At 46.3% G+C, this 21,359-nt stretch overlaps 1 protein-coding gene across 1 annotated transcript in view; it reads left to right on the plus strand.

Moving 5' to 3' along the window:
• Nucleotides 1–21,359, plus strand: part of AKAP8 (A-kinase anchoring protein 8) — an 84,607-nt gene that overhangs the window by 55,674 nt on the left and 7,574 nt on the right. Inside the window, exons 12-13 of the mRNA XM_029584264.1 lie at nt 2,836–2,966; nt 9,377–9,472. Coding sequence (XP_029440124.1) covers nt 2,836–2,966; nt 9,377–9,472 — 227 coding nt within the window. The remainder of the gene's footprint in view (nt 1–2,835; nt 2,967–9,376; nt 9,473–21,359) is intronic.

Raw genomic sequence — 21,359 nt, forward strand, 5'->3', positions numbered from 1 at the left:
TAACCTTGTGTTCCCTCCTTCCTCTTCTACGAAGAGGAGACTGGCTCTGCTCTCTAGACCTCCAGGACACATACACTCATATTGCGATAACTCCATCAGTACACCAGCTGCAGTCTCAGTGCTACACGACTGCACGCCACTTTCTCATCCTACTGGGACACATGGCGTCCTCAGTTCAGGTCACTCCGATGGCCCACCTAGCCTTGAGAGTCACACAATGGAATCTAAGGTCACAATGGACTCAATGCATTCAGCCCCTGTCAACCATTATCCACATCACCGACTCACTCTCAGACCCTCAAATGATTCTCACCACGGATGCTTCCAACCTCGGCTGGGGAGCCCATATGGCTGATCTGCAGACATATAAGGATCTTGGTCTTCAGAGGAAGCAAACACCAAATCAATTTTCTAGAGCTGTGAGCAATCAGATATGCTCTCAGGGTATTTCAGTATCGCTTCTCCAACCAAGTCATCCTGATTCAGACGGACAACCAGGTGGCCATGTGGTACATCAACAAACAAGGAGGGACAGGCTCCTACCTACTAGAGATGTGAATCGTGTGCCCGATTGTCTTAACAATCGGGTTCGGCTAGAGAGGGGAAAAAATCTGATCGTGGGTGATGTGAATCGGAATTGGTTCCGATTCACATTGTTGTTTTTTCTGTAGTGAGGCCCGACCCTTTAAAATTAACCCCTTACCTGGTGGGTCCAGTGGGGGTGCGGGGACCGATCTCCTGCTCTCGGGCCATCGGCGCTATTTTGGCTGCCACTCAAAAATGGCGTCATCTCCACTATTTTGCGGGCTCGCAAAATTTCTACTTCCCTCGCCTATGTCCGGGTTTGGAAGGTCTTCGAGCTTGTCTGTGAGGATGCGGGTGTTTCGGCACATTCGGCTCCAGTCTCGCTGCTACTCTTGTTCCTCCAGCGTGGTCTCTCTAAGGGCCTCTCCTTCGGCTCACTCCGTGTACAGGTGTCTGTCCTTGGCTCTCTCTTGGGAAGCCTTGAAGGCTATGCGGTTGCATCTCATCCTGATATTGTCAGTTTTCTCAACGGGGTCAAAAATTTCAAGCCGCCATTGCATCCCACTTGTCCCTTGTGGAGTCTGAATCTGGTCCTCCGGGGCTCTCTGTCAGGCTCCCTTATTTTTTTTTTATTATTATTTTTATATACCGACATTCGACCTGAGAGATCACATCGGTTTACATTCAGGTACTGTAGGTATTTCTCTATCCCCAGAGGGCTTACAATCTAAGTTTTGTACCTGAGGCAATGGATGGTAACGTGACTTGCCCATGGTCACAAGGAGCAACAGCAGGTCTCAAACCCTGGTCTCCTGGTTCGTAGCCCACTGCTCTAACCACTAGGCTATTCCTCCTCCCCTTTGCTGTTCTACCCTCAAAGATCTGACGCTTAAGACGGTGTTTTTGGTCTGTTTGCTCCGCCAGACAGGTGTCTGAGATCCAAGCGTTATCTTGCCGTGAGCCCTTCTCACGTTTCTCGGACTCCGGGTTCTCTTTTAAGACTGTCCCGTCGTTCTTGCCGAAGGTTGTGTCTCCCTTTCATCTCAATCAGTCGGTGCAGCTCCCCGCGTTCTCTCCTGCGGACATAGCAAGCTCTGACGGGGATGATCTACGCCGTCTGGATGTGCAATGCGTGCTCATGTGTTATCTTCAGGTAACTAACGATTTCCGAGTGTTGGATCATCTTTTTATCTTATGGAGTGGCCCCAACTGGGGCAAGCAGGCCTCTAAGACTACGATATCTCGCTGGTTGAAGGAGGCAATGTCGTCGGCTTACAACTGTCAGGGATGTCCGGTCCCGGAGGGCCTTAAGGCTCATTCTTTGCGTTCTCAGGCTGCTTCTTGGGCAGAGAGCCAGTCGGTCTCTCCGCAGGAGATATGCAGGGCAGCTACTTGGAAGTCTCTGCGTACTTTTGCTCGACATTACCGCCTTGATGTTCAGGCGCCAGGTTTTGGTTCCTTTGGTTGGCAGGTACTTCGAGCGGGGCTGGCAAGGTCCCACCCTGTTTAGGGAAGCTTTGGTGCATCCCATGGTCTGGACTGATCCGGGTACGTACAGGGAAAGGAAAATTAGTCCTTACCTGTTAATTTTCGTTCCTATAGTACCAGGGATCACTCCAGACGCCCTTCCCTTTACTGTCTTTTTTTTTCCGCTCGAAGCTTCTTAAACCATTCTTCAAAGGCTGTATTCCACATGTGATGGTTGTGGGCATTCATGCAAGAGTGTCTATACACAGAGTTCATTCATTGTTTGTATTTGTTCAAAGTTTCAAGAGTTCTCTTGTTAATTACTCGAGTTGTTCTGTTACTTGCTTGTTCCATGGTGTTTATCTTCATGTTTTTCTGCTTTGACAATGGTTATACTGAAGGGGGTGTAGGGTAGGCTCTGTCCTCGTATAGGATACCCTTTCAGTTTTGGTCTGTCTCCATTTGCTGGACAGGAGGCTCAACCCATGGTCTGGACTGATCCGTGGTACTACAGGAACGAGAATTAACAGGTAAGGACTAATTTTCCTATATTTAAATACTTCCAAGGAATAAATGTACAAGAGCAAAGCCCCTCCTGCAGAAAGGAGACTCTGGAGCAAAGGGATTGTAGGATGAGGGTGAAAAGAGGTAGACTCTGGGAGTAATTTAAGGAAAAATTTGGATGCATTTAACAGTGGAGGATAGTATTGGAATTCAAGAGAGCATGGGACAAGCAAAGAGGATCTTTGAGGAAGATGAAGGGTTTATAAATCTGAATAGGAATGAGGATGCTCTTATGATCTTTATCTGCTGCCATGTTCTTTATTTCTATGATCCTTTCAGGTATTGGCCCAGAACATTTTTTTAAGAAGATTGAAGCTGCTCACTGTTTGGCCTGTGATATGTTAATTCCTGCCCAGCAGCACCTATTGCAGAGGCATCTGAAGTCTGCAGAGCACAACATAAACCGCAGAGTAAGTTTTCTGTACGTTAGTGAAACCAAGAATTCAGTAGATTCTCCATGGGTGATGACATCCAACAACGCCAATTTGGAACAGTTCTCTCTCCTAGCTCAGAAAGCATAGATTGCATTTTCTGAGCATGCTGTCATTGCCATGCGCTCTTCTGTCTTTTTTTCATCTGCTTTGCAAACAGATGGGTATTTTTTCTCTTGATATCACAGCATTTACAACTCTAAAATGTCACAGAAATATTGGACAAGTCCATATCGGGGGAGAGGAATTCCTTTCAAGTCATGCCAAAAATGCTGCCATTAGATGTTAATAGTGCATCTGCAGGATTCCTCCTCATCCACAGACAGCGATGAGCCATCACAACTAAAGAGCAACACACGAACTGTAGCCAGCCTTTGATGTGCTTCACTACCTTGTTCATGTTGTAGGGGGAACGAGTTTAGGTGTTATGCACACAGGGGGGTATATATGAGGAAGCGTTAAGTTCCACCTTAGGTGATATAGTTTTCGGTGTAGCACAACAGGTCCGATATAGGTGGAATATTTTTTAATAGAAACTTTCAGGTTGCCTGTAACTTTCAGTTCAGACTACAGTTTAAACTAAAACAGTTCCTTAAAAGATTAGGATCTGTTTTATACAGGTTAAATGAATTCTGTTGTATTTCTTAAATGGTTTATACAGTGGAAGAATAGTTTATTAACAAGTCATCCTTCCCAGCAAAGTTGACACAGTTCCTCATGAGAGGCTTCTAGGAAAAGTAAAAAGTCATGGGATAGGTGGTGATGTCCTTTTATGGATTACAAACTGGTTAAAAGACAGGAAACAGAGTAGGATTAAATGGACAATTTTCTCAGTGGGAGTGGGCAGTGGGGTGCCTCGGATCTGTATTGGGACCCTTACTTTTCAATATATTTATAAATGATCTGGAAAGAAATACGACGAGTGAGATAATCAAATTTGCAGATGACACAAAATTATTCAGAGTAGTTAAATCACAAGCAGATTGTGATAAATTGCAGGAAGATCTTGTGAGACTGGAAAATTGGGCATCCAAATGGCAGATGAAATTTAATGTGGATAAGAGTTGCATATAGGGAAAAATAACCCATGCTATAGTTACACAATGTTAGTTCCATATTAGGAGATACAACCCAAGAAAGAGATCTAGGCATCATAGTGGATAACACATTGAAATCGTCGGTTCAGTTTGCGGCAGTCAAAAAAGCAAACAATGTTGGGAATTATTAGAAAGGGAATGGTGAATAAAATGGAAAATGTCATAATGCCTCTGTATCGCTCCATGGTGAGACCGCACCTTAAATACTATGCACAATTCTGGTCGCCGCATCTCAAAAAAGATATAGTTGCGATGGAGATGGTACAGAGAAGGGCAACCAAAATGATAAAGGGGATGGAACAGCTCCCCTACAAGGAAAGACTAAAGAGGTTAGGACTTTTCAGCTTGGAGAAGAGACGACTGAGGGGGGATATGATAGAGGTGTTTAAAATCATGAGAGGTCTAGAACGGGTTAATGTGAATCTGTTTTACTCTTTCGGATAATAGAAGGACTAGGGAGCACTCCATGAAGTTAGCATGTGGCACATTTAAAACTAATCGGAGAAAGTTCTTTTTCACTCAACGCACAAACTCTGGAATTTGTTGCCAGGGGATTTGGTTAGTGTAGTTAATGTAGCTGGGTTTAAAAAGAATTGGATAAGTTCCTTGAAGTCCATTTTCACGTAGATAAGCAGGCTGAATTAGCCATGCTGTCTGGGATGTCCTCCCGTCCTGTAGGTGGCAGAGCTCTCAAAGTAAAGTTCTAAGTCTTGCTGCAGTGTGTGCCTGCTTGGCACCTCCCCCTCCCCTCAGCACGCGGAGCTCTCATTCTCCTCGAGCCGTTTTTTTCTGTGAGGAAAATTAGTTTCAGGAAAGAAGTTTTTCTAAGCTTAAAATCCTTTAGTAGTTAGGCTTAACTACCACTGTTTGAAATTCATCAAATTTTCTTCAAAAATGCCTCGTCCAGGCTTTAATTTCTGTAACTGTGGCAAAATCGTCAGTTACTGACACATGAAATTTGCTACATTTCTCTGAGGCCCCAGCATGAACAAGCCACTTGTGATGCCTGTGGATGGATGTCCCCCAGGGCACAAAGGCAGAGAGCCGCAAAAATAGGATTAAGAAGAGCCGCGGCAGGATCTTATGCCCCCTCTGAGGGATCGGCAAAATCTTCCCCAGGGCCACCTTTTGCGTCGACTCGGCCGCGATCGGCATGGGTAGGTCATTCGACGTCGCCCACGCCGAAGACGCAAGTACCCAGATCGGGTGATGCATGTTCCGCATATAAAAAGTCAATTATGTCGACCGCAGGTGCATCCATCACAGACGCATCGGCGCTTCAACATCGGCACTCAAGCCGATGAAAGCACATGGATGGGCGGGCATGACTGCTTTCATTGGCTGGAGCGCCCAAATTGACGGGCGCTCAAGCCAATGAAAGTATGCTTCGCTCCACTCGCGCTGTGACTGGAGAGGGTACAGAACAGTGGGCTCTTACCTGACTTCACAATCTTCAGATGAGGGCTGAGCCAGGAGAACCGGGACCTGCGCGGGGGGGACCCTCTGGAGGACGGCAGAGAAGGGAAGGGGCTGAAAGCAACAAAAAGTAAGTTTTCATGGGTTAAAGTTGGGATCCACTTCCTGGTGCCTGTCATTTGAAATGACAGGTACCAGCACACCCAGGATACTGTATAGGCGCTGTATTAAGCGCCTATACAGTAAAATGGGTTGCGCGGGCCTAACGCGTCACAGACGCTTCTTGGACGTGGCTTGCATTTGCAAGCTATTTAAATACAGTATCGAGCGGTAGGTGAGCAGGACTGTGCATGCGGCAAATGCGGGTGTGCCCGGCACTAACGCAGCTCTTCCTACCGCGCCTTATTGTATCGGCCCAAATGTTGGTCTCCGCGAACTACAACTGAGAATTTTTCACCGCATTGTTTATTCGCCTGCAAGGGCTCACCAGATGGGTAGCATTTCATCACCTGCCTGTTTAAAATACGCTCAACCTTCTGCAACGTTAATTCACTGTCTCTGGGACTGGCAAGCGATATCCGCTTTCTGGGATGTAGTACGTGGCAAACTAGCGACTCTACTTCATACTGATATTCACTGGTCCTGTTCCTTTTGCATTTTGAACAATGATATTGGAGACATTAGTTTAAATGTGGATATCGCAGGTCTAGTGTCCAAAGCTTGCTTGATTGCGAAAAAGTGCATTTTACTGAAATGGATTGAGGAATACCCACCCACAGCGGATTTTTGGACTGCTTTAATGATGGAGCTCTATCAATTGAAATATGGTTCTATGTACAAGTCCTTTGGCCCATGCAAGAGGCACACCTTTCGAGAGATCTGGCGGGGCCATACTACAATGCTCTTCCCCAATGTACTAAGGTTCTCGCGCCCTTGGAGGAGTCGGTGTAAACCCTGAACAGGGGAAATTTTTACAAGACATTTTACTATTTTGAGACGCACACTTCACCGAGTAGTACTTTAGGTGGTGCATATTTTCCATATTTCTATCCATTGCGGACTGCTGTTAGACACTACCACTAGGGATTGCAATTGAGGTTCTCTGCTAGGGGGGTGGGGGACAGAAGGGGTGGCTCATTCGTGCCAAGACTCTCGCGCAGGGACATGCTGCGGTCTCTCGGGTGGTACAGCTTCTCCAATCCCTGGGTTGGGTCATCAACTTCTCCAAGAGCACCCTCCTCCCGTCGCAGATCTTGGATTTCCTGGGAGCACGCTTCGAAACGGCCAAGGGCAAGGTCTATCTGAGGCCGGATCGGGCGCAATCAATTCGGGAACAAGTACAACGCTTCTCTGCTCTTACAGCTCCCACGGCCTGGGATTACCTGCAGCTCCTTGGATCTATGGCATCCACCATAGATCTCGTACCCTGGGCCTTCGCACATCTACGCCAGCTACAGAGGGCACTACTCTCTCGCTGGAAACTGGTGTCTCGAGACTATCAGCTTGTCCTCCCGCTCCCCCAGTGCGCCAGGGACAGTTTCCGGTAGTGGTTGGACTCGCTCCATCTGGCCCGGGGAATGCCCCTGGAGGTTCCGGACTGGGTGGTGGTCATCACGGATGCCAGCCTGTCCGGCTGGGGGGCTGTCTGCCAGTCAAAGTCTGCACAGTGGCTGTGGACTCAAGAACAGTCCAAGTGGATCATCAATCGGCTGGAAACAAGGGCGGTGCATCTGGCACTGGAACAGTTTCTCCCGCTCGTCCAGCATCGAGCGGTCCGGATATTGTCCGACAATGCAACCACGGTGGCGTACATCAATTGTCAGGGGGGCACAAGGAGCCAACAAGTCTCCCTGGAAACACAGTCTGATGTCCTGGGAGGAGAAGCATCTCTCTCATCTGGTGGCCTCACACATTGCGGGAGTGGACAATATCCAGGCGGACTTTGAGTCGACAACGTTTGGATCCAGGAGAGTGGGAGCTCTCCAAGAAGGCGATGCAGCTTATCACTCAACGCTGGGGGATCCCCCACATAGACCTCATGGCCACCGCTCAAAATGCCAAGGCGGTCAGATTCTTCACTCACAGAAGGGAACCCGGCGCAGAAGGAGTGGACGCGCTGGTCCTCCCTTAGCCCCCTCTCCTTCTGCTCTATGTATTCCCTCCCTGGCCACTAGTGGGCAAGGTCCTCCGAAGAATAGAGAATTATCAGGGTCCTGTCATCCTCATGGCGCCGGAGTGGCCGTGCCGGCCGTGGTTCGCGGATCTGATCAACCTAGCGGTGGACGGACCACTTCGCCTGGGGCATCTGCTGCAACTCCTGCACCAAGGTCCAGTATTTTTCGACCAGGCAGAACGCTTCTGTCTTGCGGCTTGGCTTTTGAAAGGTGGCGCCTTCAACGCCGGGGATACCCGGATCCTGTCGCGACCCTCCTTAAGGCTAGGAAAACATTCACCTCCGTCACTTATGTCCGTGTGCATTTCAAACTCCACACGTCCGAGGGTGGCTTCTGTGCCTCAGATTCTTCAGTTTCTTCAGGATGGCGTGGACAAAGGACTAGCCTACAATTCAATTCTATACGAGTTCAGGTTGCGGCCCTAGGGTCCTTGGTTCGCCTACAGGAACACAGGTCCTTGTCTTCTCATCCTGACATAATTCGTTTCCTTCGGGGTGTCAAGCACTTGAGGCCTCCAGTCCAATCTCCTTGTCTGTCCAGGAGCCTCAATTTGGTCCTTCGCTCCCTCGCAGGACCTCCTTTTGAACCTTTGTGGTCCTCTACTCTCAAGGACCTCACTCTCAAAACAGTCTTTCTCGTGGCTATTTGCTCTGTGTGTCGAGTTTCGGAACTACAGGCTTTATCACGCACGGTACCTTCCTTTCTTCCTAAGGTGGTCTCAGCCTTCCACTTGAACCAGACGGTAGAGTTGCCCTCCTTCCCTGCGGAGGACTCACGGGATCTCCGCAGACTTGATGTCAAGCGCTCTCTGCTTCGCTACCTGGAGGTCACCAATGAATTTCGTCTTTCAGATAATCTTTGTCCTCTGGTCAGGACCACGGAAAGGTCATAAGGCCACAAAGACAACCATCGCTCGATGGCTCAAGGAGGCCATAGTAACGTCTTATATAGGAGCGGGTAAGGAGCCTCCGCTGGGGGTAGAAGCGCACTCTCTTCGTTCTCAGGCGGCTACCTGGGCAGAAAGTCAATCTGTTTCCGTTCAGGAGATCTGCCGAGCAGCGATGTAGAAGTCTCTGTATACTTTCGCGCGACACTATCTGTTACAGCTTCAGTCGGCTACTTTGGGGACTGTGTAGTTCTAGCAGGGCTCTTAGGGGCCCATCCTCTTTAGGGACGCTTGGGTATATCCCACCGTCTGGACTGATCCTGGTACGTACAGGGAAAAGAAAATTACTTCTTACCTGCTAATTTTCGTACCATGGATCAGTCCAGACGCCCTCCCTCAAACTAACCTTTCTCAGCTTCTTCATTGCAGCTGTTTCACAGGGACTTCGCCTCACAGTTCTGTTTGCAAGTTGGTTCGATTTCAGTTGTTAATACCAGTTTGTAGTTGACCCATTCACTGTGGGTTTATGTAGCTTGATTCATCTCTATCCTCATTTATCTGGCTTTGGCTTTGATATTCTGTATACTGAGAGCATACTGAGGGTGCACTGGCTTATAGAACAGCACCCTCAGAAGTTCTGTTCTGACTCCATCTGCTGGATGGGGGACATAACCCACTGTCTGGACTGATCCATGGTATACAGGAATGAAAATTAGCAGGTAAGAAGTAATTTTCTTATGATGTGTAGGGTCCTTGTGTTTCATTTGTTTCTATTCTAAAATAGCACAGAATACTAAATATTTTTTCTCCATTTAGGCTGCTGCTGAACACTATAAGAAAACTAGTCTTCATGTGGCAAAGAGCGTCCTCAATAATAAGCACATAGTGAAAATGCTGGAAAAATATCTGAGGGTAAGTCTATCACCCAAGTGAGTTTTTTTTTCAGTCGATAAGCAGGTTGAATTAGCTATTACATATTGGGTGAAGTCATTTGGCAGCATGGAATAAGTTCTTCTCTCCAAGCTAGTTCTGAGCACATGCGGGGGTTCCCGCACAGGCGTTACTCTATGACCCTGTTATTTTTTGTCCGAGCACCAGCACAGATGTGTACTCAGTCTCTCTCTAATATTTTTCTATAAACTCAGAAGTTAATTTTCAAACACACCTGAATTAACAAAATAAGACTTATCCAGCTAACTTAGATGGGATATTCAACAGAATAACCATGCTGCTGATATCCCATATTTGCTGCTATTTGGCCAGATAAGTTATATCTGGTTAAATTTAGACCTGCTATTAAGCAGGATTAACTTAACCAGCTAAGTCCAAACATTAGCACTTACCTGGCTAAGTAGCACTGCCCAGTCTGCCCATTTCCTGCTCCTAAATTATCTGGCCAACTGCTTAGCTGGGTAGGTGATGTCCAGCTAAGTGGCAACTGCTGAATATAGCCAGATAGTTAGTAGCTGCCACTTAGCCAGATATGTAGGACATTTGGCCAAGTAGAATTTATAATATAGGTGTCTCAATTCAATAATTTCCTAGTGTGTAGACAGATGGACTCGAGACCAGTGGATTTATGCTCCCCCTGCCAGCAGATGGAGATGGAGCAAGCTGATGTCTCAGTATATATAACCCTGCAGCCACCCCAGCCTGGCAGTATTCTCTGTCTCCAGCAGATGATGGATGTGCATCTCCCTATGGGGATTGCTTTGAACTTTATGAAAGGAGATATTTGAACATCTAAATTCAGGAAAAGAAAGCCCAGTGCTCCTGCAGTGATACCTAAAGCTCCCTCCCCCAGTTGAGAATTCCTGAGACAATTTCCGTGGTTCCTCAGAGATGTGCCTTGGTCCAGTAGCTGGTTTCCTGGCGTGGACTTATAGGCTCGCTCAGGTGAAAGGCAGCAGGTGAGGGAGGGCCAAGCGTGGCGGTGATGACAGATGCCCTCTCCCCCTGCTGTTGGAGACCGTGTCTGTACTCAGTTGGTAAGCGTGAGCTCAGGTAAGGTTTAAAAAAAAAAAAGAGAGAAAGTTTTACCTGAATCAGAGACAGAGGGGTTTCAAGATTTCATCCGTTCTCAGCGTGCCGTGCCGATGATCGTTCCCGCTCCCGTTAGGGTTGGAACTGGGCAGCCTGGCGGGTTGAGCGGCCCCCAGGTGGGCTAGACCCTGAACTTAGGTTTTTCTTGCACACCACGTGGTAGGCAGCGGAGGCCGTTTTGCATGCTCCTGTGCATGTTCTGCTGGATGCAGGATGATAGTCTTCACATATGGGTGACATCATCGATGGAGCCCTGCCACGGAAAACTTCTGTCAAAGTTTCTAGAAACTTTTGATTGGCACACCAGGCCCACTGAGCATGCCCAGCATGCCATGATATTCTCAGCCACAGGGGTCTCCCTTCAGTCTCTTTTTTCCGCGATGCTTTAAGCCTCGCGTGAAAGGAGCTCTGTGAGATATTTTCCTTACTTTTTCCTCACGGAAAATATAACTTTTCAGTCGCAAAATTGTCTACTCAGGACTCCTTTCTACATACTGTTCGGTGAGCACTTTTTTGAGTCAGTTTTCGGTCGATTCCTGTCAACTTTTACTTGGTACCCATCGACCGCTACCCGGCCTGTTTTTTCATCACGGCCTCGGGATTCAAAAAATGTCCAAATTGTACCCGAATAATGTTGATAACCGACCCGCACAACGTTTGCGTTTTATGCCTGGGATCAGGCCACGATATCCGTGCTTGTACAACTTGCGCCCAGATGACACCAAAGGGCAGGCGTGCCTGTTGGATAAAATGGAGGAGCTGTTTAAAAAAACTCACTCTATCGTCATCTTCGACATCGTCACCGAAGAAATTGTCGCCCTCTGAAAAACATCGAGGGAGGAAAAAGATCGATGACTGTTCGTCATTGACCCCCATCCGGATCTTTCATAGCGTCTTCATCGATGTCTACTAGAGAACATCGTGAAAAAAGACGCCATCGACACCGTTCTGTCTCCGAACCATCGGAGGGAACGTCATCCGCATTGGCACTGAAGGACATCGAGCCGATGCCGAAGCGTGTCCGGGTACTAGAGCCACCACACCCCTCTGTACCCAAGATACCAAGGCGCTCTCCACCGGGATCGGTGTGCGAGACGGTGCCACCACACTCAGTCGTGGAAGAGCCAGTAGCGCCAGTCTTACCTCCTGTGACAGTGGACCCAGTCTCCAGGGAAGAAGTGACTTCCATGGTCCAACAGGCGATTGAGGCGTTCCAAAAATTCCAGCCTCCTTCAATGCCAGCACCGGTACAGGCATCGATGCCAGAATCGTTGATTTTTCAACCTCTTCTAAATAGAATCGACGCATTAATCGGAGCTTTTCCAGCACCAACACTGATAACGCTGACGGCTCCCCTGATGCAGCCATTGACACCATCTATGCCTAAACATCTACCGATAATGCCTTACATTCCAATTCCAGGCTCATCGGAGGACGATGGGAGGGACTCTGACTCCTTCCCGGGGCCATCGGGCCTTCAACACCATCAGGCACCGACATTACCTTCGATGCCACTTCCGGATCCATCGATGCCATCACGACCCGGTCTATCGGGCGATACCGGCCATCGATTCCCCATCGATGCTTTTCCTGTCTCCTTTGATACCAAAGCAGATTCCAACTCAACCATCGAAGTCTGCTTCTAAAACAAAGCATCCTCTTCCAAAACACAAACTGGATCCTTCTGGGTCACCTTATCAACCTCACTACAGTCCTTGGGAGGATGTAGACACTGACACTGATGCAGAAGATTTACAGTCAGAGCCTTCTCCATCAGAAGAGAAAAGGAAGTCCCCTCCTGAGGACCTGTCCTTTGCAAATTTCATAAAGGAAATGGCAGATACAATTCCCTTTGAATTGCTTACTGGAGAGGATACAAGACACAAGACTCTTGAAGTGTTGCAGTTTGATGCACCAAAGGAGGTGATGGCAATACCCATTCATGAAGTGCTTCTGGAACTTCAGCATTGATTATGGGAACATCCTTGCTCTGTACCGGCTGTAAACAGAAGAACAGACACAACATATCTGGTGCAGCATACCCCAGGTTACCAAAAACCGCAATTGCCACACCACTCAGTGGTCGTTGAATCGGCTCAGAAAAAAGCCAGGAAACAGAAACCACACTCTTCCGCCCCACCAGGAAAAGAACAGAAGTTCTTAGATGGCTTAGGAAGAAAGATTTTTCAGGGATCCATGCTGGTATCTAGGAGTGCGGCATACCAGCTTTATATGACGCAATATCAAAGAAACTTGCGGAAACAAGTTCAGGATATTGCTGATAACCTCCCTCAACAACAGCAGCTGGCACTAAGTACTCTGATTGCCAAAGGCCTCGAATCTGGCAAACACGAAGTACGGGCGGCTTACGACTCATTTGAGACATCCTCCCGTCTATCAGCAGCTGGAATCAACGCATGAAGGTGGGCTTGCCTCAAGGCCTCGGACCTCAGGTTAGAAGTCCAAGAGAGACTGGCAGATCTACCATGTACTGGAGACAATCTCTTCGGAGAAAAGATTCAGGACACTGTCTCCCAACTCAAAGATCACCATGAGACACTCCATCAGCTCTCCAGATTACCATCTGATCAGCCTTCTTCCATACGAAAATCTACAAGAAGAGATACCAGGAGGCCTTTCTAAAGGCCTAGAAAGTACTTATCCACCTGCTTCAGCACAGTCCTACCGTCCACCACAAAGGGGACGTACACGCCAACCAAAGCAGACAAAAACCCAGCCACCTCCACAAACTGGTCCAGCAGCTGGTTTTTGAAATAAATCGAGAGAACAGAAGCCGCTCTACCAATCCTATGCCCCACTTACCAGTAGGAGGTTGGCTCCATTATTTCAAACACCAATGGAGTCTCATCACCAAAGATCAATGGGTATTAGCCATACTGAATCGTGGATACCATCTCAAATTCAAAACGATACCCCCGCATTCGTCACCCATCCCACTTTGGACAAGCACTGTCATCACATCTCAACTTCAAGTAGAACTTTCAACTCTGCTGACTACCAGGGCCATCGAACCAGTTCCCTGGTCTCAACAAGGCAAAGGGTTCTACTCCCGCTATTTCCCATTTCCAAAGAAAACAGGTGGCCTTCGCGCTATCTTAGACCTCCGCAATCTCAACAAATTTCTTCAAAAAGAAAAGCTTCGGGTGGTATCCCTGGGAACCATCCTTCCTTTGCTTCAACGGGGAGATTGGCTCTGTTCTCTAGATCTTCAAGACGCTTATGCACACATACCCATTTCCACACAACATCGCAAGTACCTACGTTTTGTTGTGGGACGACATCATTACCAGTATTGAGTCCTACCATTCGGACTCTCCTCTGCTCCTTGAGTATTTACAAAATGTCCAGCAGTGGCTGCTGCACATCTAAGAAAAAACAGCATTCATGTTTTTCCCTTCCTAGACGATTGGCTAATCAGGATTCCATCCAGGCAGGGAGTTCTATCTGCCTTAAAAAGCACAATAAGACTATTATACTCCCTGGGATTTCTAATCAACTATCAAAAATCCCACATCAAGCCGTCTCAGCTCCTCACGTTCATCGGAGCAGACCTCAACACCACAGTGGCGAAAGCTTTTCTTCCAAACAACCGTGCCAGCAATCTAGCACACTTGGCAAACTCAATAACCAATTGCCAGTTCGCCTCTGCCCATCAACTTCTAGTGCTTCTAGGACACGTGGCCTCTACAGTACATGTTACCCCTATGGCGAAGTTAGCCATGTGAAGAACTCAATGGACTTTGAAATCTCAATGGTTCCAAGCTTTCCAACCACTGTTGTACACAGTTCAAATCACCCACCAATTATGCCTTTCACTCCGCTGGTGGACAAATCAAGCTGCCTTGAAAGCTGGTCTCCCATTCCAGCAATTAACTCCGCCAGTCATTTTAACCACGGATGCCTCCAATTTGGGATGGGGAGCACACGTCGTCAACCTTCAAACACAAGGTACGTGGACTACCTCGACATGAAGTGTCAGACAAACTTCTTAGAGCTTCGTGCAATGCATTATGCCCTTTATGCCGTCAAAGACTGCCTCTCAAACAAGACTGTGCTGATACAGACAGCACAGTAGCAATGTGGTACATAAGCAAACAGGGAGGCACGGGCTCTTATCTGCTCTGTCAAGAAGCAGTACAGATTTGGGCCTGGGCATAGAGTGCATAGAGTGCTCGAGCACTCTATGCATCTTCGAGCAACTTAACTGGCAGGCATACAGAATGTGCTAGCAGACTATCTCAGTCGGCGCTTCCATTCCTACGAATGGTCTCTAGATCCATGTGTAGCGAGCAGAATCTTTCAACGCTGGGGTCTCCCAACCATAGACCTCTTTGCGTCCAAACTGAACCACAAAGTGGAAAGATTCTGCTCCCTCCATGGATGTCGACAATGTTCCCCAGGGGACGCCTTTGCTCGCCCCTGGAACACAGGTCTTCTATATGCCTGTCCTCCGATCCCTTTCTCTTGCCCCACTCCTTCTTTGTTAGATTTGCCTGTGCCACCTTTCGGATTCCGGCCTACAGACATCTTCTGTAAGGGTACATCTAAGATCCATAACAGCATACCACAAGGGAATAGGGGATGCTTACTTCACCTTAAGCCTCCCATTCGACCACCAGTTACTGAATGGGACCTAAATTTAGTGCTAGCAAGGCTCATGCGATCCCCGTTTGAGCCTCTGCACACCTGTGATGAAAAATTTCTTACCTGGAAAGTAATTTTCCTCATAGCCATTACATCTGCTAGGAGGGTCAGTGAGTTACAAGCTCTTGTCACCTACACAAGGTTCCTGCATGACCGAGTGGTCCTTCGCACTCACCCCAAATTCCACCAAAAGTAGTAACGGATTTTCACCTCAATCAGTCCATTGTCTTGTGTACCTTCTTTCCAAGACCACACTCTCACCAGGGTGAGAGAGTTTTGCACACCTTAGATTGTAATCGTGCACTAGCTTTTTACCTGAACCGCACTGCAGTCCATACAAAATCCACCCAACTCTGTTTCTTTTGACAAAAATAAACCAGGAGTTGCAATGGGAAAACAAACTCTCTCCAACTGGCTAGCAGACTGGATCGAATTCTGCTATAAAAAAGCAGGCATTCCTCTCCAAGGGCGAGTAAAAATGCACTCAGTAAGGGCTATGTCCACATCAGTAGCTCACTATCGTTCAGTGCCTATTGCTGATATCTGTAAAGCTGCAACTTGGAGTTCACTTCACACCTTTGCAGCACATTACTGTTTGGACAAGGAAGGACGACAAGATTCAGCCTATGGACAATCTGTCTTAAAGAACTTATTTCCAGTATAGTCTCAACTCGTTCTACATCCATCCTACTGTGATTTCAGGCTGCCTCATTTTTTTCCAACAGTACACCAGTTGTGCCGTTGCACAAGTTGTCTGCTGTTGATCCCATACAAGAATGACTCTGCCTGTAGCTTGCTAATCACCCATATGTGAGGACTATCAACCAGCTGGTCCTGGGATAAAGCAAAATTGCTTACCTTGTAATAGGTGTTATCCCAGGACAGCAGGATGTAGTCCTCAAGAAACCCACCTGCCACCCCACGGAGTTGGGTCCGATACGTTTTGTTTTATTTTTTGCTAAAGCTTGTTGCTACATATGAGACTGAAGGGAGACCCCTGTGGCTGAGAATATCATGGCATGCTGGGCATGCTTAGTGGGCTCAGAGTGCCAGTCAAAAGTTTCTAGAAACTTTGACAGAAAGTTTTCCGTGTCAGGGCTCCATCCATGATGTCACCCATATGTGAGGACTACATCCTGCTGTCCTGGGATAACACCTATTACAAGGTAAGCAATTTTGCTTTTTATTTATTAATAATGGATTATGAATGTTTTTACTTGTAAACCGCTTAGACCTGCAATAGTTTGTATAGGCGGTATAGAAAAGCTTTTAAACACTACAATGCAACTCCCAGCTTGGGACTTCCCACATGTAATGGCTAATTCAGCCTGCTTATCAACAGAAAAAGCAATATTGCTTACTGTAAACAGTATTTTCCATAGGTAGCAGGATGAATTGGCTGTGGAATGCTCGCCTCCCTGGAGAGTTGACTTCATAGCTAGATTTAGCTGTGAATATAGATTGAGGAGGCTCACGAGGCAATGGCTGCACAGGAACTCCTGCACATGCTCAGTGGAGCTCAAAGCTCTACTAGTTTGGAGAGAGAAATCTGTTTGGTACTGCCGAATGATGTCACTCACACGTAATGGCTAATTCTTCCTGATATCTACGGAAAACACCATTTATGGTAAGCAAACTTATCTCAACTTTGTATAATGTAGTGGTTTAGAAAGAGAAACTGACTTGCCATGTATTGTGCATGGTAAGTAAGAAATGTGATTAAATAATGAATGGAATGGGATGTCAAGAACCACACACTGTAATGTATCGTTCTTATAACCATATGGATGCAGTGTATGTCAAAATTCTAGTGAAAACAATAGGAATCGGATGATCACACGAAGCCCTTTATTATGTGCCCGACTCTGGCCGAGTTTTGCTCGTAGAGCTGCCTCAGGGGCAACTACAACAAAACAATATATCAATAAATATCACAATTAATCACTAATTGTGATATTTATTGATATATTGTTTTGTTGTAGTTGCCCCTGAGGCAGCTCTACGAGCGTAACTCGGCCAGAGTCGGGCACATAATAAAGGGCTTCGTGTGATCATCCGATTCCTATTGTTTTCACTCTAATACAGCCAACTGGATCGGTTTCCGATTTGCTTCTTGTGTCAAAATTCTAGGCCTTTTTCCTTTTGTGCTTTCCATACCTAACTCCTTGCTTGCCTCAGCTTCACTCAACTTGAATTTGATTGTAACCCTTTCATTCTGTCATTGAATTGCATCCTGAGACAAATGCAGCCATTTTGATTTTAGTACAAAAGCAGCCCTTTTAGTTTCATCTTAATTGCTTTTTGCATCCTCCTCCTCACATGTTTGTAGTCTGATTATTTTCATATATATATATATATATATATATATATATATATATATATATACATGCCTCTCTTCTGCATTTGCTGGAGCTAATTGAAGTGCCTTGTAAAACTCCTCACAACTTTATAGATTTTTCACATTTCTTCCATATAGAAAATACAAATAAAAATGCATTAAAGTAGGAGTTTAACTGATCTACAGCACATTAATCTATACTTTCATCATGAAAGAACTATAGAAATATTCAAAAGTAATTAGTATAAGAATAAGAAATCAGTCTTGATTGCATGTCTTCACACACTTTCTTTACAAATGGAAATTGGCTCCAGTTCGAAAAATTGTCTTAAAGCCCATTTGGAAGTGGGTTACAAGAATTAGATCTATTTGATTGTGTTCTGCCAGGTACTTGCAACCTGGATTGTAAACTGAGACAGGATAATGGGCTCAGTGGACCTTGATCTGACCCAGTGTGGCAATTCCTGAGTATTCTATGAGGATTAGTATGCATCACAAATTGAGCAAGATCTTAGGATTGAACAGTTGGCAAGCACAAATGGGCAAACTGGGTGGACCTTACAGCACTTTTCAAAAGTCTTCTCACCTTTGTTCATTTTTTCCACATTCTGCTATCTAAAAAAATATTAATGTGGGTGTCTGTTTCACTGATGTATATACATCTTTTTACATTTTCATTGTAAGAACAAATATAGAAAAATTCCAAAAATTACTTTAAGAATAAAAAATCTAAATATCTTAATTACATTAATCTTCACACCCTTTGTCATAGCAAACCTATGGTTCAAAATCTTGCATTAAGAAGGCCCATAATAAGTTAAAGCTTACCAGTCACAGTAGTTGAGGTGATTTAAGTACTCCTGGATGAAGAATCAAACTGCTTCTGTTATATATGAAACAAATTTGAAGCAGAGATCTAAACATGCTGATCAAGGAGCTGCTGAAAACTCTGGTCTAATGTTAGTCAAAGGTATAGGCAGGTGGAAGGCTAAAATAAAATTTGTGTTTGAATATCCTTTGGGGCACTGTCAGGTCCATCATAAAATGGAAACAGTTTGACACCATCAAGATAGTAATACTCAATTATACATTAATCGTGACCATAATATGAGGCCAAATTAGATGGTCACAATTAATGTAAGAAGGAATTAATGGTATTGGTGAATTCAATTTTCCTTCAGTCATTGCACTGTCCTATTTACCATCAAGACACTGCCATGATCTGGCTGTCCCTCCAAAGTGAGTAGCCATGGGTTAAAGAAACTGCTGTGGAAGGTCACAATGAAGCCTAAGATTTCTTTGTAAGTAATTATGGAGGTCTCTGGCTGAGACTAGGGAACATTTCAGCTGTTCAACAATTTCAAGATTACTCCACAAATATGGTCTGAAGAAAAGGGGAAACTGCATGCAGGTGGGAGAAGGTTTTGTGATCTGATGAGACCAAAGTTGAACATTTTGGTCTTGATGCTAAGTGATCTGTGATGTGAAACAGAGCACATCGCCTGCTAAACACCATCACTACAGTTAAAGCATGGTGGTGGCAGCATTATGTTGTGGGGATGCTTTGTAGTAGGGACAGGGAGGCTTGTGAAGATCAAGGAAAAGATGGAGAGAACCTGTTCTCTGTGGACAAGCATCACAATTCAGTGACATCAACTGACTACACTCAGTTGGGCCTTTTCTCTCAGCTTTCTGAGCATGTCCTACACCGACATCATTGCACACCCTCTCCTATGTCAGGTTTTTGTCTGCTTCGTGTACAGTTGGATGAAATGCCCTCTGCATCACCACAAAAAAAATTGATTTAAAAAGTAAAGACAGACAGGAAAAATTATTTTCAAGGCATATTCGGAAATGTAGGTACAAAATGTTGCTTTTAAATCTACATCATGCTTGCCTCAGATGTCTTGGACTAGACCATGGTATGGTAAATTGCGGCCCTAGTGGCAAAATGTCCCCATGGGTCCTAGCTTTTCATGGCCTTAAGCTCAAATATGAGCTTTCAGTCTCATCAGATCGTGGCAAGAAAAGGGGCTTCCCTTGTACGTACCTGGATCAGTCCAGACCCTGGGTTATGTCACCAATCCAGCAGAGGGAGACAGAGAAAGATTCTACTGACTGACTTATACCCTGAGGTGCCACCTGCAGTCCGTCAGTATTTCTCTGTCTCCCAGCAGAGGTGGATGTGCCTAATCTGCAGTCTGTGGTGGCTTTTTTCTTGTTAGTTTGTTTTAGGAGTTCTTTTTAGTAAGGTTGCTAGGTCTTTTTGAGACTATTACTTTATTTTTTTTTTTTTAATCTTAAAGAAAGTTCAGCGGGTTAGCTTTCTTTAGCAGCCGCTTCACTGCCTCCCAGGAGGTCGGGAGGTCCTGAACGGACTATCCCTCCTGGTTCTGAGGTTGCCGGAGTTGGAGAGGTTATTACCTAGCAACCACTCCTGGTCAGGGTGATACCAGGGGGCCCGGCTATCTCACCCTATTTGGAGCAGCTCCCGGGGTCCGCGGCATTTTTGTCAGGTAAAAAAATTTTTTTTTTTAAATATTTTTATTTCTTTCTGTCGGCAGTCTTTCTTGCGGTTTGTTTTCGCTAATTCAGTGCTCAGCGGTGCCGTCAGTTTTTGCATCGGGGTATAATTTATTTTTATCATTTTATTCGCGCCGTTTTTCAACTTTTTTTTTTCGATGCCATGCGGCCTGCCGCGTGCATGGGAGAGTCTCTGCTTGCCTTCCCAGTGGGGAAGGGCCCGTCTATTTTGGCCGCAAAGGAGATTAATCGACCGGCTCGTGTGGCTGCTCCCCCACTTCGGACCTGTTTGGCTGCAGTGCAGGAACAGAAGATTTGCTCAGTTCCATGCGAGCAGCGACACAGCAGGCCATGCAGGGAGCATCGGATCCGCCTCCCTTGTCACCGCAGTTCTTGGTGGGGGACAAGCCGCGTGAGGATGCAGTGGGCTTGGATGAGGAGAGCCTCGAGGATGCCTCAGATTCCTCTTCATCCTTTTCAGGAGATTTTATCAAGTTACTCCGTAAGGCCTATAAGTCCAAGAAGGAGCAAAGGAGAGTGGCAGAGAGAGCTCCTCGGGGCAGGGTCCGAAGGTCCACTCCTCCAAATATTCGAGGTCAAGCAGTTTTGGCTCTGTACCAGCTCCAAAGCATCCTCTTCGCTCAGGGATGGTTCATTCCAGGATTTCTACTTCGGATGACTCCGAACAAGACTCATTGGATATTCCAGACAGGTCCCTGCCGGATGTGGATCTTGATGGGGGTCAGGGCAATAGTTCTACCCCTCACATAGCGGATGGGGATGATCCCAAAGTGGTCCGCCTTTTTAGGAGGGAGGAACTAGGTCCTTTGATCCCATCGATTTTGATGGAATTGGGTCTTGAAGCTCCAAAGAAGAATTCTCGGGTGGGTGATATCGATCCAGTGTTGCTGGGACTTAGGGGTCCAACTACGTCTTTTCCTTTCCATCTTTCTCTCGCTGACCTCTTGTACCAGGAGTGGGACACTCCTGATTTAGGTCTAAAGGTAGGAAGGGCCATGGACAAGTTATATCTGTTACGGAGGAGGCCGTAGAAGTTTTGAAACTTCCCAAGGTAGATGCCGCTGTGTCAGCAGTCACTAAGACAACTATCCCAGTGATGGGAGCTACGGCCCTTAAAGATCTTCAGGATCGTAAATTGGAAGTACAGCTCGAATTTTTTAGGTTTCTGCACTAGGTGTGCGGGCAGCTATGTGTGTAGTAGCTTGGCCT

Source organism: Rhinatrema bivittatum, chromosome 19 (assembly GCF_901001135.1).
Source record: "Rhinatrema bivittatum chromosome 19, aRhiBiv1.1, whole genome shotgun sequence".
NCBI lineage: Eukaryota > Metazoa > Chordata > Amphibia > Gymnophiona > Rhinatrematidae > Rhinatrema > Rhinatrema bivittatum.